The sequence below is a fragment of the Mesocricetus auratus genome, unplaced genomic scaffold, assembly GCF_017639785.1.
Source record: "Mesocricetus auratus isolate SY011 unplaced genomic scaffold, BCM_Maur_2.0 Super-Scaffold_100007, whole genome shotgun sequence".
Lineage (NCBI taxonomy): Eukaryota > Metazoa > Chordata > Mammalia > Rodentia > Cricetidae > Mesocricetus > Mesocricetus auratus.
In genome coordinates, this window is record NW_024429191.1 from 74,906,347 (window position 1) to 74,930,026 (window position 23,680).

The window sequence follows — 23,680 nt, forward strand, 5'->3', positions numbered from 1 at the left end:
ATATTTATAGCTAGTGTAGTGGTGCACACCTTTTATCCATCACGTGGAAGGCAGAGGCAGGTAGATCTTTGTGAGTTCAAGGTCAGCTGGGTTTGCATAGAGTTCCAGGACAGCTGGCTACATAGTTATACCCCATCTCAAAAAATATTTATTTATGCTGGTTATGATACTGGCTGCCTTTAATTCCAGCACTCAGGAGACAGAAGCAAGTGGGTCTCAGTGAGTTTGAGACCAGCCTGGTTTACATACTGAGTTCTAGGCCAGCCAGAATGGAGATTCTGTCTCAAAAACAAACAATCAAACAAACAAACAAACAAAGACAAAACAAACAAAGACAAAGCACCCTAAAATATCTATGCTGAGTAGTGCTAGCACACTTTTAATTCCAGCACTGGGGAGGCAGAGGCAGGTGGATCTCTGTGAGTTTGAGACCAGCCTGGACTACAGAGCGAGTTCCAGGACAGCCAGGGCTACATAGAGAAACCCTATCTGGAAAAAAATCGGGAGAGAAAGAGAGAAAGAGAGCGAGAGAGAGAGAGCGAGAGCGAGAGAGAGCGAGAGAGAGAGAGAGAGAGAGAGAGAGAGAGAGAGAGAGAGAGAGAGAGAGAGAGAGAGAGAGAGAGAGAGAGAGAGAGAGAGAGAGAGAGTGTGTGTGTTTGCAGGGGCAGGGAAATCAGGACAGTCTCCTGAGATTGGCTTTCTCCTGCCATGTTGAAACTGGGTCTCTGTGTCTCTGCTCCAGGGTTCTCCTGCCGTGCTTCATTCCTCTGGATTGTCATCTGGTGAGCTGCCAAGACATCTTCCTGACTCTGCCCCATCTCCTAGCAGCACTGGGATGGCACGTGTGAGCCACCTGATGCGGCTTTCACAGAGGTTCAGGGCATGAAGCTTGGCTGGTCAGGCTGTGCAACTAGTGCTTTTACTCCCCGGTCCAAATTCTTTTTTTAATAAAGAAACAGAGCTGGAAAGCTGGGCAGGATGTTTTGTGTCTCTAATCCTAGCACTTGAGAGGATGAGACAGGAGGATCACCATGAGCTTCAAAGACATCCTAGGTTACAATGTGAGAACCTGTCAAAAACAAACGAAATAAAAGAGGGAGAGAGAGGGAGAGAGAGAGAGAGAGAGAGAGAGAGAGAGAGAGAGAGAGAGAGAGAGAGAGAGAGAGAGAGAGAGAGAGCACTCCAGTCTACGATGACAGCTCTCACACTGAGGACCTTGTCAAGGGCTAATCCTAATCCTAAACCCTTCCTGTGTGCTAAGATGATTCTTATGAAATTGCTAGTGTGTGGCTGGTCTTGACCTTCCATGAAGAGAAGTGACAACAACATTACGTCATCCAATTCTTACTTAGGCTTTTAATTCCTGAACAAATGTAGAAATGTGGGGTGTTAAAATGCAAAGAGAAACGAAGAGCCCTCCCCTGGGCTCCTGCCCCACCCAGCTGAGTCTAGACTCTGTTCTCACCCTGCCTTCCCAGGTCAGGGTGCTGAGCAGGCAACCCAGAGGAAGGGGCTCTTTGGTCACAAAACACCTTTGGTCACACGTGGCGGCATGCACCATCAGTTGGAGTGCTGAGGACAAGACATACTCTAATTCAGTTTATCCCTAAGTGAGGTTATTTAGGGTCCTAACAGTTACCCACAAACACAAGAGTCCAGGGACCAGCAAATCTTGATCCACACACCCCCTCCCACCACAGAAGCAGGACACACTCATCATTTCCATGTTTATTTTCAGAAAGTGATGAAAACAAAAGTTACACATCCAGACACCACTCTGTCTACAATAAATAGCCTCCCTATCCCAAAGAAATAAAAAAGAAAAAAGCTTGTGTACACCAGTTCAAAGTGACCTCACTTGGTGAAATGCACACCCCAACCCCTTCCTCTGCACCATTCTCTTATCTCCTTGCAGGGGGACCCAGTCTACACAAAGTCACCTGAGTCCTGTCCCTGTTCTGGTTGGCTGGCTGTTACCCTCAGGTCAAGAGATTAACACCGTGAGAGACTAACAGTTCAAAGTTACTCCGAAGGGAAAGGGGGTACGCCTCCAGGCTTGGCCCCTCCCCTGGCCCTTCCGCCAGAAGCCTTCGTCCCTCTGGATCCAAAACGTTCTGGAGTCCATGAGTCCGTTTTCCATTCTCCACGGAACCGACGGTCAGAAGCAGCACCAGGTACGTGAGTGTAGTTCCGGCAGAGGAAGGGGCAGGGGACACTCCTGTCACATTTTCATGTGGGCCAGGAAGCAACAAGTGAACCCCAAAATCCTTCTTGCCCCTCTCCTTCCCCAACCAATCACTATGGGGGAAAGTATGGTGAGAGCTCGGGGCTTCTCGACCCGTGTCTGTTTCCTAAGATAGCTGGCGCCCTCCAACCCAGTGGGATCTTCTCAGTTGGGAAAATAGTTATAAAACTGGCCATCGGTTTCCTTATCAAAAGGAGAGGGGGCCCCAGCAGGAGAGGAGCTGTCGCCACTGGAGGGATAGGGGGATATCCGCCTTCTCTTAGACTCCCCTTCACCCAGTCCTGAGTCGCTGGGCTCCTGTCGGAGAGGGGTGACCTCAGTCCACAGCGAGGGGGATCCTTGTTCCTCCACAGATCCCAGGCCAGGGTCCATGGGCAGAGTTCGCATGGGGCGGAACCAGCCAGCTGGGCTCATCTTGGGAGGGTACTGCGGGGCCACAGGCCAGCCCGCTGTGGGTGCCAGGACTTCTTGGCCACGGTAGTAGGGCACAGTGGGCCCCGGGGCAGAGGGCAGGAATGAGGGCTTCATGCTCACTGCTCGGAACTCTGCTTCATAACTGTGTTCCCGAGGTGTCCCCAGCCAGTAAGGCTGGGAGACCATATCCTTGGGTTGACCAGGAAGGTCGGGGTAGAAACGGCTGGGAACGGGATACTGGTTGGATAGAAGAGGTGAGTAGGGGTCTCCCCCAAGCAGTTGACAATTGGGTCCCGGTGGGGAGGGAACACTGGAGTCAACAGATGCATACATGCTGAAAACAAAAACAAGCAGAAAATGAGAGAACAAGTCACAAGCATGACTCCTCCTGTCCCTCCCTCCCTGGCCTGTCTGTCCCGCCCCAAGACCTCCAAAGTAGATAGGACATGTGGACCATCTCAGAGTGACCAAAGGCCAGTTGAATCCAGTGCACTTACGACTCGAAGTTCTCCCGGAATCCTTTGGCAAAGGGATTATTGTCGATTTTCAGCTGAGTGATCTAAAGAAGGGCAATAGAGTTGCCTGAGTCTGAGGCTCAGGGACTCCAGCCCCCCCCCCACAAGAAGGCTGTGCCGCCCCCTATGCCAGGCCCTGTTGCTCCAGCCTCACCTCGGCATTCTGATAAGCAGTCACTGCAATGAACTGTGTCTCTTGGAAAGTAAAGATGTGTGTATTAGAAGCATTGCAGACGGCCTCTGGCTCTCCATCATTCACCTCCACAATGTGCAGCCGGGGCTGGTACTTATGGAGAGACTGCAGGACGATCATCTAGAGAGGGAGTGAGGTGGTGACAGGGTCATGGAAGGAACTGGAAGCTTCCTCCTGACCCCATTGTGGGTCATGATTGGACCCATTCACCCACCAGAGACTACTAGCCCTACAGTGGGACTAGAAAAAAGGCTTGAGGACATCTGGTGCCTTCACCCACCCTGCCACCATACAATTTCTCTTAAGCCTTCCATCTTTTCTTCAGGGTACCTCTTCTAGCTTCTAGCTTTCCTGATCCTACATGTTGGATCTTACATGTGAGACCAAGGTATTAGCACTAGAGGTCATATGTGCACATGTGTGCCTCTGTGTGCTTGTGTGTGTGCAAGTATAGATAGAGGCCAGGGGACAACCTTAGGCACCATCCCCTTTTTTTGGAGACAGGCTTGGAACTCACCGAGTAAGTAGGCTGGCCCTTGGGATCCACACTGTCTCTGCCTCCTTGGTGCTAAAATTACTGGTTATTGCCTGCCTTTCTCTCTCTCTCTCTCTCTCTCTCTCTCTCTCTCTCTCTCTCTCTCTCTCTCTCAACATGGATGGGTTCCAGTGACAAGACTCAGGTCCTTGTCTTTGCAAGGCAGATGATTTACCAACTGAACCCTCTCTCCAGCTCAAGGTCTTAAAAAACAAGATTGGATGCCAGGCAGTGGTGGCAAACACCTTTAATCCCAGCACCCAGGAGGCAGAGGCAGGCCGATATGTGAGTTTGAGGCGAGCCTGGTTTACAGATCGAGTTCCAGGACAGCCAGGGCTACACAGAGAAACCCTGTCTCAGGAAAAACAAAAACAAAACCAGGGCTGGGGCTGAGGAGGCTGGGCAGGCAAAGGCACTCGCTGCCAAGCTTGGCAACCTGAGTTTGATACCTGGGATCCATGTGATGGAAGAAGAGAACCAACCCCCGAAAGCTGTCCTCAGCCCTCCACAAATACAACACAGCACATGTGCACCACCACAGTAAAAGAAATAAACGCTTTCTAAACAAAACAAAAAACCCAGGATTGTTCAATGTGAGGATACTTTGTGTCCATTCCCTGGGACACTGGGACCCATCACGGTTACAAATCATGACCTAGTGAAAAAGCCCCCAGACTAAAAAAAAAAGAAAAGAAAAGAAAAAGAAAAAAGGATAAAAAAGCCCCCAGACTGGTTTGGCCTGTGCTGACCTGAGAGCCAGCCATGCCAGAGATCCAGTGTCCTCCTTCTCATTGTTTTCCCAAGGCGGGCAGGAAAGAGTTCAGAAGAAGCAAAGGGGCCGGGGCATATAGTAGCTCAATTAATAGGGTGCTTGTCTAGCATGCGCCAGTGTCTGGGTGCAACACCCAGAACCACGTAAACCAAGCATGTTGGTATATGCCTGAAATCTCAGTGCTCAGGAGCTAGTGGCAGACGGATCAGAAGTTCAAGGTCATCCTTAGCTCTGTAGGGAGGAGAGCAGACCAGAGCAGCAGAAAGGGGACTCCAACAGTATAGAGGGGGTCATGGGAAGTGTCAGAGGAGAGGGTCTCAGGTGCAGGGGCAGGGGGGCTGACAGTCCTACCTGGGTCACATTGTTGGAAGCCCCCTTGTTGTTGGTGAGCTTTAGTTTTCCAAATGAAACTTCCTGGCGCATCCAGTGGGCTCCGGTGTTGGGGGAGTCTGGGTGGACGTATAAACGGTTTCCTGTGGACAGTTAACCTTATTGCCAAGTAGCCTTTGAACAGACCCTGGAGATGTGGGATTTTTGCCTGTTCTGAGAGGAACTCGAGAAAGATGCAGAGGAGGAGACAGACAGACTGAGCCAGGGTAAATGAGGACAGAGAGTTGAGCTGAGTGTCCTCTGCTAAATTTGAGAAGGGGTGACAAGCTAAAGGAAGGTTGAGGTGGTGCATAGATACAGGACTCAACTTTGCATGTCAGGGGCACGAGCTTGAGCAATCCACCAGGGGCGTCTGGTCTGGGAGAAAAAGCATGCCCACCACTGCAAGGGGGTCGTACCTGGCATGCTGCCTTCTGCCTTCCCACACTGCACCCACTTGCCACTCTGGTACCGCCAGTGGTGCTGGTCCACCAAGACCACATCCACAAACATCCTGTAATGGCTTGTGGGCTCCAGTCCAGCCACAGTGAAAGAGAGGAATGGGAACATTCGCCTGTGGGGAACAGAGAAAGAAGCCCAGGGTCCATTAGCCCAGTGGCCAGTCACCTGTGTGCACGCGGTGTGCTGGAGCCAGCCATCACCTGTTCTCAAGAGTCAACTGCCGACTGTACCACACAGAGGCACACACAGACACACACAGACACAGAGGCACACACAGACACACACAGGCTCTCACACACACACACAGAGGCACACACAGACACACACAGACACACACAGGCTCTCACACACACACACAGAGGCACACACAGACACACACAGACACAGAGGCACACACAGACACACACAGACACACACAGACACAGAGACACACACAGACACAGAGGCACACACAGACACACAGGCTCTCTCTCTCTCTCTCACACACACAGAGGCACACACAAGTTCACAAACACACACAGAGGCACACACAGGTTCACACACACAGAGACACACACAGGTTCACACACACACACAGACACACACAGGCTCTCAAACACACACAGAGGCACACAGGCTCTCACACACACACAGAGGCACACACAGGCTCTCTCTTTCTCTCTCACACACAAACACAGAGGCACACACAATACATACAGAGGCACACACACACACAGAAGCATACACAGGCTCACACACACAGAGGCACACACAGACTCACACATACAGAGGCACATACAAAAATTACTAAAAATAAATCTTTTTTTAAAATTAAATTGTACTAGCTGGGTATGGTGGTGCTTGTCTTTAATCCCAGTACTGGAGGCAGAGGCAGGTGGATCTCTGTGAGTTTGTGGCCAGCCTGGTCTACAGAGTGAGTTCCAGGACAGTCAGGGCTACACAGAGAAACCCTGTCTTGAAAAACAAAATGAAACAAAAATTAAATTGTAAGCCGGGCGTTGGTGGCGCACGCCTTTAATCCCAGCACTCAGGAGGCAGAGGCAGGCGGATCTCTGTGAGTTCGAGACCAGCCTGGTCTACAAAGTGAGTTCCAGGACAGCCTCCAAAGCCACAGAGAAACCCTGTCTCGAAAAACCAAAAAAAAAATTTAAATTGTAAAAACTTAACAATTAAATACATTCTACTAGAAGTTAAGGTGTTCGCCACTCAAGAGTCTCTTTCCATTGTTTCCCTTTGCTGGGCTGTGGTCTGAGCTTGAGCTTATTTGTGTCTGTTGTGTGAGGTGTGTGAGGTGGTTGGTTGTGTGAGGTGGTTGGTTGTGTGAGGTGTGTGAGGTGTGTGAGGTGTGTGAGGTGTGTGAGGTGTGTGAGGTGGTTGGTTGTGTGAGGTGTGTGAGGTGTGTGAGGTGTGTGAGGTGGTTGGTTGTGTGAGGTGTGTGAGGTGTGTGAGGTGTGTGAGGTGTGTGAGGTGGTTGGTTGTGTGAGGTGTGTGAGGTGGTTGGTTGTGTGAGGTGTGTGAGGTGTGTGAGGTGTGTGAGGTGTGTGAGGTGGTTGGTGGAGACGCTGACCACGGCTGTAGGGCATCATCCCCAGCTCTGTGTTCATCCCCATCACGTCGGTAGCTTACAGTGAGCACTTTCACACCATGGGAATCAGCAGACACTATAAATCAGTGCCTACTGACGATTTCGCTGCGTGCCTGGCGAGCACTCTACCACCGGGCTGCATCCCGGCCTGTAGACTTTTGAATATGCTTTCCTCTCAAGAGATCAGTTATGAGATATTTATCTGGAAACCACTGTCTCTAACATTAGTGTGTGCTTCCTGTCCTGTGTGGGCCAAAGGCACCAGCCAACTCTCCAAAGGCAGAAGAGTTACACCTCAGTGCCACTTCTCCACCGTGACCCTCCCAGTCTGTGCAGGACACTGCTGCTGTGCTCACTGACTGGCCCTCCCTGCCCCACACATCTACAGAATGGCCTGCCCCACGCCAACACCCTAGGTGTTCTAAGGCTCCAGTTGTTCTTATGCTTAAAGTCTTGGGTCCCAGGAAAAGACAAGCTAGTGGGTGGATACTGCGTTCTCCTCCATCGTTCTAGAGTCAGGAAAGGAAGCCTTCTCTTGCAATGGCCTCCCCACCACTTCCACCATCACGGCCCCTATTATCACGATCATTACAACCACCACCTCCACTATCACAACCACCATCACTCTCACCGTATCTCCACCATCACGCTGACACCGTCTTCACCATTACAGCCTCAGCATCGCTATAGCCACCACTTCCACAGCCATCATCACTGCCATCACCTCTCCATGATAACAGCCTCTGTCTCTCCAACAATCTCCACCACTACAGCCACCACCCCACAGCCACCACCCTACAGACACCACCCACCATCACTGCAGACACCATCATCACTGCAAACACCATCACTACAGACACCATCACTACAGACCCCACCATCACTACAGACACCATCACTACAGACACCATCACTACAGACACCATCACTACAGACACCATCACTACAGACCCCACCATCACTACAGACACCATCACTGCAGACACTAACCCCACCATCACTGTAGCCGCCATCTCTAGAATCTTAACACATCCAATAATACCATCATATCTCCTATGTCTCAAACCACACCTCCATCAAAGCCACCATTTCCACCCACTCTGTACTGTTGGAGTCTCCTCTGCTCTCCCCTCCTCCCTACATAGCCAAGGATGGATAACCTTGAACTCCTGATCCTTCTACTACTGGCTGCACCATAGCCACCACCACCTCCGCCATCACTGTGTCCACCACACCGGTTATATCCATCATAGCCGTAGCCAGTGCCTCCACGCCTACTATCACAACAGCCGCCACTTTCATCATCACCATCACCACCCGATCCCCAGTCACTACCACCACCATCTCTTCCATCCACGTTAACAGCAGCCTTCACTGCCACAACCACCACCACCAGTTCCAATAACTGAGCTCCCATGTGCCAGCAGGGAGAGTGAGGGTGTCAGAACAGCAGAGGCAAATCCTCATTGGATGTCCCTTTCACACCCACATCCTTCCTCCCAGGCGGCCACGTAGGACAGGAAAGCACTGGTCTCTCAATCAAGAAACCTATAGACTAGCCTCGAACTCACATTACAACTATGGATGACTTTGAACTTCTGGTCTACCTGCTTCAACTTCCAAAGTGCTGGAATTACAAGCTGTGCACCATTATACCCAATTTGTGTAGTGCTAGGGATCCATCCAAAACAATGAATTCTAGACAAGAATTCTACCGACTTAGCTGCATTCCCAGCCCAAGAAGTAAGTATTGAAAAACTAAAGTGTGGAGAATATTTTCAATCCATTTCTCTCACCAATGCATTGTAAGGCCACTCAAATCATAGTTTCTAGCTGGAGAGACGGCTCCGCGTGGTTAAGAGCACTCACTGCTCTTCCAGAGGGTGCAGATCCAGTTCCCAGAACCACATCAGGCAGCTCACAAGTAAGTGTCTGCCACTCTGGTCCCAGGGCACCCAACAGTGCCTGGCCTACATGCTTACGGCACATAAACTCACAAAAGCACACATACACATAAAGGCAAATGAGTTCCAGGCCAGCCTGGCCTACAGAGCGAGTTCTAGGACAACACAGAGAAACCATCTCAAAAAACAAAATGAATGACAACTGGTGGTGGCGCACGCCTTTAATCCCAGCGCTCAGAAGGCAGAGGCAGGAGGATCTCTGTGAGTTCAAGACCAGCCTGGTCTACAGAGCGAGTTCCAGAACAGCCTCCAAAGCCACAGAAGAAACCCTGCCTCGAAACGCCCCTCCAAAAAAAGAAAAATTGGTTAATCAAAAAATAGGGAGCAGGGTGTGGTGGTGCATGTCTTCATTTTATTTTTTGTAACAGGTTTCACTATGTAGCTCTGACTGCCCTGGAACTGACTATGTAGACCTGGGCTGGCTTCAGACTTACAAAGATCCACCTGCGGTGCCTGGCTTGGCACTTGATTTTAATCTCAGCACCTGGAAGGCAAAAGCAAGTGCAGCTCTGTGAGTCTGGCCAGGCTGTCTACAGAACGAGTTCTAGGACAGCTAGATCCACATAATGGAGAGACTCTGTCTTAAAAGAGGGAGGGGGCTGGAGAGATGGCTCATCAGGTAAGAAACACTAGGTGCTTTTCTAGAAAACCTGGGTTTAATTCTCAGTGTCCACGTGATGGCCCACAACCACCGGTAAGACCAGTTCCAGGGGATCCAATACTCTTTGGTTAGCTTCAGCAGGCACTACGTATGCACGTGGTGCACATTCATACATGCTGACATAGCGTCCATACACATGAAATGTATATGCCAGGCTTGGGTGGTGCACAACTTTAATCCTAGCACTTGGGAGGCAGAGGCAGGTAGATCTTACAGAGTGAGTTCTAGGACAGCCAGGACCACACAGAGAAATCCTGTCTCGATAAACCAAAATAACTAATATAGTTCATGTGAGAACCAAAATGAAGTTCTCATTCAAACTTCCTATTCTAAAGGAATAGAAAAAAAACACCTTTTTTGGTAGTGCTAAGTATAGAACCTGGGGCCTTGTGCATGGTAGGCAAATAAATGCCCTACCACTAAGCCATATCCCCAGCCTCAGAGCATGGTTGTCAATCCTCTATTTATACACTAGCCAGTTCATCAAGCCAGCTCTTTGACATATAAAATGTTCCTCAAAACTTTATACTCAAAGACACTGAGGCTTATAAATAGATGTTGATGACAGTCCCATGCTGTGGTCTCTGTCCCTCTGTGCTACTATTAGTGGGTGACAAGAAACACAGGAAGATTGTGAGATTGTGAGATGGGAGGTCTTAGTTCCACTTAAAGAGGTGGTAAGATGCTGTGCATGAAGACTCTGAATTCTCAATACCCAAGGAAGCGGATGAGGGGAGGAGGGGGAGGAGGGGGAAGAGGGGGAGGAGCAACAGCCTGATGTGGTGTTGCATCCCTATAATCCCAGAACTGGGGAGGCAGAGACATTTAGATTCTTGGGGTTTGCCAGCCAGCCTAGCCTATCCAGTGAACTCTAGCCTAGTGAGAGACCCTATCTCCAAAAACAAACAAACAAACAAACAAACAAATAAATAAATAAGCCAAGTGTGTTTGTGCATGTTTTAATCCCAGAAGTTGGGAGGCAGAGGCAAATGGATCACCCTAAGTTTGAGGTCAGCCTGGTTTAATAAAGAGTTCCAGGACAGCCGGGGCTACATAGAGAGATTCTGTTTCAAGAAAGAAAGGAAGCGAGGGAGGGAGGGAGAGAGAGAGGGAGGGAGGGAGGGGGAGGGAGAAGGGGGGAAAGGAAGGAGGGAAGGAAAAGGGAGGATGCTGCCTGAGGAATGACCTGCTAGGTTAACCAATGGCCTCCACACACATGTGCACACCTATACATGTAAACAAACACACACACACTAGCGCGCACACATATGCACCCAGCTAAGGTTACCAGTAGAATCCCAAAATAACTCCCTGGTTTGCATATCAGTTTGCTTGGAAGAAACAGTAGTGGAGATGGACCTGATACCACATTGACCTCCATAAAGCCACCTACCACACCATCTTCAGGGGACAGAGTCATGACCCCATAACTCTCTGTGCCCCAATGGCTAACTTATCTAGGGATGACTTGAAGGGTCGTAGGACATGGCTGGGGCTACAGTGAGTTCCAGGCCAGTCAAGGCTACACAGTGAGACGGTTTCCAAAAACGAAACAATGACTTGTTTCAGACATGGACCAATTTTCTGGAAGGCCGACTGTCTGTGTCTTCCTCGAAAAAGGTAAAGAACAACTCTGCATTTCTATATAGCCATTTGCATTTTATTTTCTTTGTTATTTATTTATTTGTTTGTTTGTTTGTTTATTTATTTATTTATTTATTTATTTATTTATTTTTGGTTTTGTTTTTCTAGACAGGGTTTCTCTGTAGCTTTGAAGCCTGTCCTGGAACTTGCTCTGTAGACCAGGCTGGTCTCGAACTCACAGAGAGCTGCCTGCCTCTGCCTCTCAAGTGCTGGAATTTGGCATGCACCACCACTGCCCAGCCAGTGTAGCCATTTTCAAGTGACTATGTGATTCCTAGTCCATGAGTTCAGACTTGGGAGGAGGAGGAAGAGATCTCTTGATGCCTGAGAATATTTTGCATTCTGTAAGTATAAGACATTGCCAAAATCGTTTCTGAGGTTACATCAGTAGGTGTCTCTAGGAGGATAATTTTCCAATAGCTGCTTCAGCATTGGATGGTACACATTTAAAAAATTTTTAAACTTATCTATTGAAGAGGATGTGGCACACTTGAGGAGGATGACTTGTTGGAGCTGGCTCTCTCCTTCCACCATTTGTGGGTTTCAGGTATTGAACTCAGGTCATCAACCTTGGTGGTAAGCAGCTTTATCCACTGAATCATCTCACTAGCTTGATATTATCTATTTTGTGAACATTTTGTTATAACAACAAACTAGTCTGTTTACTTTTTTTTTTCTCAAGACAGGGTTTCTCTGTGTAGCTTTGTAGACCAGGCTGGCCTCAAGCTCACAGAGATCCACCTGCCTCTGCCTCCCAAGTTCTGGGATTCAAGGTGTGCACCACCACTGCCTAGCAATTCTACTTCTTTTTGAGAAGAGATCTTAGTATGTAGCCCAGGTTAGCTGTGAACTTGTGATCTTCCTGCTGCTGAGTTCTGTGACTGTAGGATCACATACATGCACCATGGGCATGTCCAGATTTTAAAATTAGTGTTATTTTAAAGATCTGAAAAGTTGAGCCAGGAATGTACCTTAGTATAAGAGTGTTTGCCTAGCATCCATGAGATTCTGGGTTGAATATAATACCAACAACAACGAAACTTCAGGGACTGGAGAAGTATCTCATTAGTTGTTGTTTTGTTTGTTTGTTTGTTTTTGTTTTTTTTTTTTTGGTTTTTTGAGACAGGGTTTCTCTGTGGCTTTGGAGGCTGTCCTGGAACTCACTTGGTAGTCCAGGCTGGTCTCGAACTCACAGAGATCCGCCTGCCTCTGCCTCCCAAGTGCTGGGATTAAAGGCATGGGCCACCACTGCCCGGCAGTATCTCATTAGTTAAAAGCACTTGTTCTTGCAGAGGACCTGGGTTCAATTCCCAGCATCCACATCGTGACTCACACTACATGTAGCTCCGATTTCAACATCTTCTCCTTCCTGCCCCCAGACAAAGTTTCCCTGTAGCTTGGAGCCTGTCCTGGACTCGCTCTGTAGACCAGGCTGGCCTTGAACTCACTACCTCCAGAGTGCTGAGATTAAAGGCATGTGTCACCACTGCCAGGTTCAACATCCTCTTGTGACCTCCGAGGGTACCAGCTATGCACATGGTTCATAGATATGCATACATGTGAGGAAAACACTCATGTACATAAATAAAATAATTCTAATTTTTAAAAAATCTAAAAGGTTAGTGGGACACAGGGACAGAGTGACTCACACCTATATCCCAGCATTTAGGAGGCCGAGGAAGGAAGTGTACATGTTCAAGAGCTCCAGGCTAGCTCTAGAGTGAGCCTCTGTCTCAAAAATTAAATAAAGCTGGGTGGTGGTGATTGCCCACACCTTTAATCCCAGCACTCCAGAGGGAGAGGCAGGCAGATCTGTGAGTTCTAGGCCAGCCTGGTCTACAGAGTGAGTTCCAGGACAGCCAAGACTATTACACAGAGAAACCCTGTCCCCAAAAAAAATATTATAATACTAATACTACTACTACTAATAATAATAAAGTGAAAGGCTGGAGAGATGGCTCAGCGAGTAAGGATACTTTCTGCTCTTACAGGGGACCTGGGCTTGATTCTATGTGAGCTCATGACCATCTATAATTCCAATTCCAGCTTTGACCTCCAGCCTCTATAGGCTCCTTCACATACATAGCATTCACACACACACACACAAATTAAAATATTTAAAAAGTAAAATAATAAGCTAAAACATTAGTGAAAATTGTGAGCGTTGGGAAAACAGAAAAGGGAAATAGCGGTGGCTGTGACACTGCCTCACACCAGGCCAAGACTTTTTCGCCACCCTAGCGTCACATAACCAAATGTTCTTGCAAACTGAGCTACTTAGCAGCTCTCGCCGAAAGTTATCTTAATTATAATAATCAACCAATCACACTCAGAAAAGTGGAGATTACCAGCAATTAATACCCTCCCACACACCCACGGAGACCCGGCCTCCCTTTCCTACTGAGAATATCTACCATCCGCTGTATTTGTGTTTACTGCCCCATTCACAGCACACACTACACACACAAACACTCCCTGGTTGCTCCACCTCCCAAAATATACAAATGGAGACCCCAGAGTTGTCTTTTCTCGTTTTTAAAAAATATTACATTTAGCGGTGGTGGCGCACGCCTTTAATACCAACACTTGGGAGGCAGAGACAGACAGATCTCTGAGTTCAAGGCTAGCTTGGTCTATAGAGTGAGTTCCAGGACAGCCAGGGCTATGCAGAGAAACCCTGTGTTGAAAAACAAACAGAAAGAAAACAAAGAAGAAAGAAAAGCACCACACATTTCAGTATCTTTACTTTGTAGGTATAAGGACAACTTTCCAGAATGCTCTTCTCCCATGTAGGTCCCGGGATCTGAACTCGGGTCGTCAGGGCTGGCAGGAAGCTCCTCTACCCCTGAGCTATCTCTCCAGCCCACCCCAAGTGCTTTTTATTCTCCATCTCTCTCTGAGCCCCACTTGAGTCGCCTTCATCAGTCATCACGCCAGGCGTCATCCCCCTCCCTCCACTCATGATCAAAGCCTCGCTGCTACCGATCCACACCAGTGGGTGGGTCCAGGGTGGGTGGGAGAGGAAGGACCAGGGACAGAGTGAGTCAGAGTGAGGACGAAAGGCTGGGGCCTGTGGGTAGGACTGAGATGGAAGAATTTTTCAAAAAGAAAGAAGGTCTGTGGGTGATGTGGTGGTGGCTTGCAGGTCATTGGAACCCACAGAGGGACAGGCCAGCCTGCCAAAGCAGAGGGACGGAAAGGAAGCTGCTTTGAGCCCAAAACTCTACAGCAAAAGGAAACAGCCCTGGACTTGCCAGATCACCAGAGCTCAAGCTGAGAAGACACAGAGGCCACGGGCTTGGTAAGGCTAAATTTTGACGGTGGTGCAGCCTGTCTTCTTTCCAGGATGGAGCCCCTGGGACCTGACCTAAGGGTAGGCATCAAGGAAATGATGAGGAGCCACTGCCCCATCCAACAGGGACTTCACATTATGCAATGTGGCCTTAGGAAGGCTCTAACGTGTGAGAACTCCACACACATGACACAAGCAGACTTCCAAAACACTCAGAGGCATTTAGGGATTTTTTTTTCAGGTTTGCTGATGGTATTTTTTTTAAAGATTTATTTATTATCTATACAGTTTTCAGCCTGCATGTATGCCTGCATACTAGAAGAGGGCACCAGATCTCATTACAGACGGTTGTGAGCCACCATGTGGTTGCTGGGAATTGAACTCAGAACCTCTGGAAAAGCAGCCAGTGCTCTTAACCTCTGAGCCATCTCTCCAGCTTGCTGATGGTATTTTTATTATTATTATTATTATTTGCTTATTCGTGTGTGTGTGTGTGTGTGTCTGCGTGTGTGTGTGTGTGTGTGTGTGTCTGCGTGCACTCGAGAGTGTGCATGTATGCATGTATGTCCAGGTAGAAGCCAGATGACAACCTGAGGTGTCATTCCTCAAGTACTATCATTCATTCATTCACTAATTTACTTCTTTCTTTTTTTCCTTTTTTGGTTTTTCCTAGACAGGGTTTTTCCATGCAACAGTCCTGGCTGTCCTAGAATTCACTTTATAGACCAGGCTGGCCTCCAACTCACAGAGATCCACTTGCCTCTGCCTCCTGAGTGCTGAGATTAAAGGCATGCACCACCAACGCCCGGCTCAATACAGGGTTTTTCATTGGCCTAGAGCTCTCTGATTAACCTAGGCTGGCTAGCCAGCAAGCTCCTGGGATTACAAACACCACCACACCTGGCTAATTTACTAGGCTTTTTTTGTTTTTTCCTTTTTTGTCAAAACAAAGTTTCTTTGTATACCCCTTGCTGTCCTGGAACTCACTCTGTAGACCAGGCTAGCCTCAAATTCACAGAGGTCTGCCTGCCTCTGCCTCAAAAGTGCTAGATTTAAAGGCATGCTCCACCACCACCTGGCTGATTAGCTAGTTTTCTTCTTTTTTGTTTCTTGAGTCAGGGTTTCTCTGGGTATTCCTGGCTGTTCAGGGACTTATTATGTAGACCTGGCCTAGAATTCAGAGGTACACCTGCCTGCCTCTGCCTCCCAAGTGTCTAGATTAAAGGCGTTTGCCACAATGCCTAGGTAATTTTTTTAGCATGGGTTCTGGGGCTCAAACGCAGGTCCTCGTGTTTACAAAGCAAGCACTTCACTCACTAAGCCATTGCTCCCGCCCTGTTTTTTATCTTGCCCCCCTTTCTTTTTTTCTTTTTGCGAATGGTGGTGGACAGTACCCAAGTGCCACTGTGCATGTATGGAGGTCAGCTTGTGGAAGAGAGTTCTCTCTTTCAACCATGCGGGTCCTAGGAATCAAACTGAGGTTGTCAGGCTTGGCGGTAAGAGTCTTTACCCACTGAGCCACTCTGCCAGTCCATTACTTTTTTAAGTTCCACTTTCAAGTCACACATGGTTGCAGCGTACTCTTGTAATCCCAACATTTGGGAGGCTGAAGCAGTTAGAATGAGAATTCCAGGCCTGCCTGGGCTACGTGAAGTATAATCTCGTCTCAACCAAATCAAACAGCAAAAATCCACTTTCAAGGGAACCTAAAGATTCGAAGCAGGAAGATCACCAATTTCAGACTAATTTTGATTGCATTGCAAGATCCTGTCTCAAAATAATCACAACATAGTACACGCCTTTAATGGCAAGACTCGGGAGGCAAGGCAAGCAGATCTTTGTGAGTTCCAGGCCAGCTGAGCTTGTATAATGAGACTCTCAAAAACCAAACAAAATAACCACAACAAAAAAAGACCAGACCAACTCTGATGATTTTCGAAGCTAAGCCTGCTATATTTTTCTACTTTTTTCACTTACTTTTTTTTTTTTATTTTTTTTTTAGTTTTTCGAGACAGGGTTTCTCTGTGTAACACCTCTAGCTGTTCTGGAACTCACTTTGCAGACCAGGCTGGCCTTGAACTCACAGAGATTCGCCTGCCTCTGCCTCCCAAGTGCTGGGATTAAAGGTGTGCACCACCACCCAGATATTTTTTTCTACTTTTAATTTTAATTTTGGTTTTGGGGGTTTGTTTGTCTTTTGTTTGCTTGCTTCTTGAAATAGGTTTCTCAGTGTAACAGTTCTGGCTATCCTGAAACTCACTTTGTAGACCAGGCTGGCCTCGAACTCAGAGATGCCCCTGCCTCTACCTCCTGAGTTCAGGGATTAGAGCCATGCTCCACCTTCTGCTTTCGGATAGTGGGATTTGTCACGATAAACAGTTGGTTAAGGATGTGTCTCAGCCGTGGGGTGTCTGTGTCTGCACAGCACACACAAGGCTTGAAAAGAGAAGTAAATTAATTTTGGCTCTTTGAGACAGCGTGTCAACCAGGCATGGTGGCACATACCTATAATCCTAGCACTGGGGAGGCAGGGGGTAAAAAGATCTGGAGTTCAAAGGAAGCCTTTGCTACATAGTAGAGAGAAAAACAAACTATGAAACACAGGCTAGTTTCCAATTATGGGTATCACCCATGTATGCATTACCACGGCTGTCCTAGAAAATATGCCTAGCATACACTAGGCCCTGGGTTCCAATCACAGCACCAAAACAAAAAGGAGGGAAAGGGAAAGGAGACCCAAAGGGGGGTACGGAAAGTGGTCAAGTGAAAATTCTGCTGTAGGAACACTCAGGAGAGGAGCCTCGGGAGTCCAGACAGTGACACAGCTGGAGTGTGTCCTCCAATACCTCCCCACTAACCCTCAGACAGACAGGCCCCCGCCCAGCATAGCAACCACTGACCGTCTGGCTGACCGCCCCATCCCATCAGACTGGAGGAGCTGAGGCCTGCCCGTGCAATGAGAAGACCTGGCCAGGCCCCAAGATGAGAGACACACTTGTGACACACGACAGAGCTCAGAGTCAGAGGCCCCAGCTAGTCTGCCTTTGTGACAGAAGCCGCTGGTTATCCCTGGGACTTGATGTTCTTGAACTTGAAGTGGGGTGGATGCCTGGCCTGCCTAACTCACAGTGAAACACTGGAAGTGAAAGCGTTCTGGGCGAGCATGAAAGGCCTTCAGACAGTGTAGGTGGCTGTTTTTCCTGGTGGCTGTGCAGACTGGAGAGTGAGGAACAGACAGGTGCCATCCGAGCCCTGGTCCCAGCTCTGCCAGCTGTGGAGCCTCAGAAGAGTCCCTTGCTGTCTCTGGGCCTGTTTCCCTGTCTGTGCAGGGAGAGACAGGAGCGTCTGGATCCTTCCCATTCAGACACGCTAGGACCAGAAACCTGGCCAGTGTGTGGAGATGCCCAGAGAGGGGATGGGGAGCAGAGAATTATCAGAAAACTTTGGATGAAGGATGCCATAAACAAACACACGGTTTATTCTCAGTTCATCCCAGTGAGGAAGAACAATGTGGCAGCTTGAAACCAGTTGCAGTTGGCAGCTGGGCCCCTCACCCACTGCAGACATCGTCTAGTAACGCCAGCAAGGGTTTCTGTGTCCCCTCCCAGAAATCCCATCCTTGCCGTCTCTCAGTTACCTCCTGAGTCTCCATCCCGACACCCCACCTCCTAAGTCACAAATGGCCAAGTCCAAGGACACAGAGCCCTGGCTGGTCCTCCCTGAGGAGGGCAGCTCCTCTTCCCAAAAGTCACAGGAGGCTCCACTCAGGGTGCTGCGTACCAAATGACCCCTCACACACTGCAAGTTTCTCTTTCTTCAGCAAAGAGACTCCGTCCGGAAGCAGCAGACTGAGCTGCAAACCCTACCACTAAAGCAACCAGCCCAGGAGAACCCTCCATCTTTCCCCCAGGCTGAAATGGTGAATAGCTGGGTAAGGAAGCAGGCCCATTTTTAGTCACCAGCCTCAAAGGGTACATTCGGGACTGGACACCAGCTGGGACTGAGTTCAGGCTCTGGGCATTTGTACCTTTGTAAGCTTTACTGTCCCCACCTCTACACAACTCTGTCTCTCTGTCCGTGTGTGTCTCTCTGTCCGTGTGTGTCTCTCTGTCCGTGTGTGTGTCTCTGTCTCTGTCTGTCTCTCTTTCTGTGTCTCTGTCTCTGTCTCTGTCTGTCTCTCTGTCTCTCTGTCTGTCTCTCTGTCTGTCTGTCTGTCTGTCTGTCTGTCTGTCTCTCTCTCTCTCTCTCTCTCTCTCTCTCTCTCTCTCTCTCTCTCTCTCTCTCTCTCTCTCTCTCAGACATATGATATCAAAGTAAGTCCGGAAAAGAAACTTGGCGACCGCTTCTCCATGTCACCAAATCCCCTTCTGTCCCGCCACCATCCATACACCAAAGCTACCCTGAGCCCAGCAGCAGCAAAGGAGGGAGGGGGACACAGAAATCCCAAAAGATTTTGCTCCCAACACTTCAGTTTCCCATACACAGGAACTGAGAGGCGGCCAGCTTCTGTCAGGCCCTGCAAACACTCCCCCGCTGTTCACTGTGACCCCAGACTGAGGCAAGGAGCAACTGGGGACCTCTGGCCAACTGCTTCAAAGTAACTTCGAATTGCGCCCACACCATCATCTCTGTCCTTTTTTGATCTCTGACTGTTGGTGTGATACCCTCGGCACCCGCGGTGTCCTCACTGCTACCCTACCCTACTTCCCGGTCTCCTAAGAATGAAGCTCAGACTGCAAACAAGAAGCATCGTGCAGCTTCAGAATTTGGAGGGAAAAAAAAAAAGAGGACCGTCCTTGTTCCGGCGGGCCTCCGAGGCCAGACCCCCGCCGGCTCCGCCCTGCGAGCTCGCGGCGCTCGGCGCGCACCACACTCACCGTCCTTGCTTAGTGATGATCATCTCCGTCTGGTGCTGATTGAACTTGGACCACAACAGGTGGTTGCTGAGCGCGACTCTCAACTTCCCTGACACCTCCAACCCCGCGGGCATTGCGTAGTCCTCGCGCGGTCCAGGGTAGAGCCCGGCGCGCGGGTCTGGGGCTGCGTAGCTATCCCCGGGCGGGTAGCCCTCGGCACCCGCGGGCGGCGGGAAAGACTCGCCTGGCCCGGGGAAGCCGGCCGCCTGGGCCCGGGGCGGGTAGGCGTAGGCGCCGAGGAAGCGGCCCGGCGCGGCAGGCACCAGGGCGCCCCCAGAGTAGGGCGTCCCCAAGCTGCCACCTGCACGGCGATCTGTCGGGTCCTGTGCGCCCGGCTCTGGATAAAAGAAGCGATGCTGCTGGTCCGCTCCGGGCCCCCGGCCCTCGTCAGTCGGCATCGCCTCGGTGCCGGTCAGCATGTCTCCGCAGCCCGGCTCCACGATGCCCATCCGCGGCGGGCTGGGCGCCTTCCCGCAGCCGTCGAGGAGGCCAGAGGGTCGTGGGGGCAAGGGAGACGGGGCGGGGTCCGGGGAGGAGTAGAACGCCACCTGAGCAGGGGCTGGGACTTCTGGCCCCTGAGCGCGCGTTGGGGAGGCGCGCAGCTGCTCCGGGGCTCCCGCTCCAGCGGGCCGCTGTCACTAGCGGCGCGGCGGCCTTTGCTGTGGCTTTATGAAGCTCCTTGGGTCCCCTCACCCCGCCACCTCGGCCCCGCCCCGCCTCGCCCCGCCCCCTCGTGGCTAATACAGCGCGAATTTGCTTTTGGTGAGGACTGACGCCCCCCCCCCACTCGGTGGGGACCAGTAAGTCTCTGTGCGCCCCGGATCTGAGAGAGTCAGCCTGCCACCTGAAACTCGAGCGGGTTTCTCTCCCCCAGGAAATTCCGCCCATCCAGGAAGGCACACCAAAGGCCCTTTCCCCAGATGGGACCTTTGAGCATTCTCAAGGCTCAGGCATGCTCGAATCTTCTTAGACTATACATATTCAACAGATATTTGTTGCTGCCTCCTGCATGCCCAGGTTCTGCCACTTTGCACGAAATGTTTGCCTGCTTTCTCTTGGCTAGAGCCCCCCCTCATCATCACCACCTCCCCTACCCCACCTCACCCCACCCCGCGAGGGGGGATAATGTTTGTCCCTTTAGCCCAGGAGCTGACTTGGAAGTTCTTGAACAACAGGCCCCCAAAAGCATTGAACCCAAAACAGCCCACTGTGGGCTGGGCTGACTGAAATGCTCCCACAGAAGCTGATTCACGTGGCAAAGCAGCCAGTTAAAGACACGGGAAGTAGCGCTTGGCTGTCAGTGTTCAGAGTCCCAGGGCTGCCTCTGCCTGTGATTCGGGTGTGTGGGACCTGGGTAAGTCACTTCCTTTGCTTGAAAGTCAGTCCCTCAGGCCTGATGGGGTAGGCTGGGGGAAATAAACATTCGTATTGAAGGTGGGGGGCTGTGAACCTTACACCAGCGGCTGTCTGTGTGCTGGTTTTCCATTCTATTATAGAGGAAACAAAGTGCCTAGCAGGCACTCAGAGCTGGTTGACAGCCTAGCGCATGCTCTGATGGAGGAATGTCCTTCCTCCTCTGTTCTATTCTGCTAAGGTAAGTCACACGTTTTGAGAAGTATTCCTCTTCTCCCAGTTGAAAATGAACCCATTGGGAGTTTTCTTACTCCTTGGGGGTCTGAGGATGCAGTTCAGTTGATGGAGTGCCTGCCTAGCATACACCAAGCTCTGGTTCCATCCCCAGCATTATACAGATGGAGCTTGGTGGCAAACCCCTGTAATCCCAGCACAGGAGGGGAAGCAGAGGATCAAAAGTTTAAGGTCATCTACATTTACAATTTGAGCCAGCCTGGGTTACATGGGATCCTATCTCAAAATAAGTAAATAAAAATTAAAGTATCATTTAAGAGTTATATATTTACTGTGTGTATGTGTACCATGGAGTGTGTTTGGAGTTCAGAGGACAATGGTGTGGAGTCGGTGTTCTCCTCCTGTCTTTATGTGGGTCCTGGGTCTCGAACTCAGGTCATCAGGCTTGAACAGCAAGTACCTTTACCGGCTGAACCATCTTGCTGGCCCCGATACTAAAAAACATCTTAGTATAGAAAGTCTAGACAGTGTAGAAAAGCAATGTTATACAAATTACCCCCCAGTTCTCGCTTCCCAAAGCAAACAGTATTAACATTTTTTGAAGAACACCCTTCCAGACATCTCTCCTGTATAGATCCTCCCTGTGTCTCTGTCTTTCGCGCGCGCGCGCGCACACACACACACACACATCTAATTTTATATAAGCAGTGCAGTCTGTTTTGCCATGAGGGTTCTTTTTTTTCAATCAGCAAGGTGTAATGGATTTTTCGCATGTCTAATATATAAAGGTTTACATTTTAAATAATGTTCTAAAAAACTACTTCCACCAGTTTTATTCATTAAGAGGGTGACTTCTCTCCTTCGCCTCTGCCCCACCCCACTTCTCTGGGGGGGGTGCGTGTGACCTCATCACTACATTTCTGTCCCAGCCCAGTAGGGCTTCACCCATAGGGGCCCAGAGGGACACTCTCCTCCCAACTAGAGCTGAACCAAGAGGCAGGCTGCCAGGCGAAGGTGAGGCTAGGGACCCCAGGAGACGGACATAGCCTAGGGAGGGTGGGGGAGAGACATCTCTTGAGATGGGACCTGGATACATAATAGCAACAGAAATTGAGGTCTGGTTTCTTCCTCGCCCCCTTTCCCCTGCTCCCCCATGCCTTAGAAGGTAGAAGCTTGAAAGAGAGTGACCCTGGGCCGCTTGGCTACCTGTTGTGAAAAATCGATTTCTAAGATTCATCAGATTGGCTTATTTCCTCAGAAGGCGAAGATTTTGAACTCCGAGAATTCCTTGGGGGCAACATTTTCGCTAAGTGTCCCAGTGTGAAAGGCCAGATGGAGTCTTGCTCCTCAGTCCTTCCCTCCCTCCTTGCACGCTAATGCTCAGGTCAAGTGGTCTATCCCCCTGCTTTGGAACCGAATGTTCTAAGCTCCCAAAAAGCTGTGCAGAGCAAAAGGGACTACGACCGTCATAGCTGGGTCATTCTGGGAACACATTTCTGGAATAAGGGGTGCCTAGTGTCATCTCCCCGAAATCCAGTGGGTCGATAGAGCCTGCCTTATTAACCTTAGATTCCTCACTACCCTCATCCCCCACTCCCTCTAATTTCTTCCACCCAAAAAAGAAAGTGCTTGTGAAAAGCGGGGGCTGAGTGGCCCTGGTGTCACCACTGCCAGTCCCGCCCCTATGCCAGCTTGGGTGAGAAGAAGAGCCCTGGCAGTGACACCTCCTCTTCCTGCTGCCACCTCACCCCCCCTTCCCAGTCCTCAGGGCTGGAGAGGTGGGAAGAGAGGATGGAAGAGAGGAGGCCCCCTGGGATCCCCTCTCTTCCCTGTGACTGCTGCTCCCAATCCCTCTCTCATCCTGCCAGCACACCCTGTCCACGGGCTGGCCCTGCTGGGGAAGGAGTGAAGGAACACAGGATTGATACCCATGATGGGTCAAGTCAGCAACCAATTGCAGAAGTCAGTCTGGGTGGGTGACACGGGGGACAGCATGCTTCAAAAGTCACATACCCTGGTTGCCACTGAGCTAGGGCTGAGGGTCTGGTGTAGACTACCAGTCCAGTGTTCTTTCTAGAAATCAAATGAATGAAAACCAGCCAAGGGCTGGGGGTGTGGCTTGGTAGTAAAGCATGGAACTGACAGGTGCAAGACCCTGGGCTCCATCCCTGGCACCACAAAAAAGAAAACAGTCTGATAGTTCCCTAGAAAAGATCTGAAAATCCGGGAGCAGGGAGAGATTGCTGCTAAGCCCTCCAACTTGACACTGGCTCTCCTCACCCTGTGGTGTTCTACAAGTGTTCAAGACCTCTTTCCATTCTTTCCAGGGGCTCCTGGAAGGCCACACCGCCTTCCCAGCAAGCTTTCACGTGGATTTCTGGTACTTGCTCCTAGACATGCTGATTCTGGGGCCTGTCAGACTTTTCAGTGTCTTGGGTTGAGATGACAGTGGCCTTCTCACGCTCCACTTCCAGGCCCCTTCCTCTTCCTCTCTTCTGTCTCCAAGTTAGGTATGCTAGAAATTTG

The 23,680-nt window shown here is 50.0% G+C and overlaps 1 protein-coding gene across 1 annotated transcript; it reads right to left on the bottom strand.

Annotated features, from left to right (window-relative positions):
* Nucleotides 1–1,716: 1,716 nt before the first annotated feature.
* On the bottom strand, nt 1,717–20,210 carry Tbx21 (T-box transcription factor 21). Its single transcript, XM_005075903.4, has 6 exons — nt 19,529–20,210; nt 5,463–5,617; nt 5,026–5,147; nt 3,329–3,487; nt 3,157–3,218; nt 1,717–2,993 (listed from the first exon to the last, which is right to left on the bottom strand). Exons 1-6 carry the CDS (start codon nt 20,014–20,016, stop codon nt 2,390–2,392), a joined length of 1,590 nt encoding a protein of 529 aa, XP_005075960.1. The 5' UTR covers nt 20,017–20,210; the 3' UTR covers nt 1,717–2,389.
* Nucleotides 20,211–23,680: the final 3,470 nt, after the last annotated feature.

Excerpts from the sequence above, each read along its gene's own strand:
- Tbx21 (XM_005075903.4), bottom strand. The coding sequence starts at position 20,016 with ATGGGCATCGTGGAGCCGGGCTGCGGAGACATGCTGACCGGCACCGAG. Across the intron at positions 5,148-5,462 it reads GGCAGAAGGCAGCATGCCAG|GAAACCGTTTATACGTCCAC; the intron begins GTACGACCCCCT and ends AACTGTCCACAG. Across the intron at positions 2,994-3,156 it reads TTCCGGGAGAACTTCGAGTC|CATGTATGCATCTGTTGACT; the intron begins GTAAGTGCACTG and ends TTTTGTTTTCAG.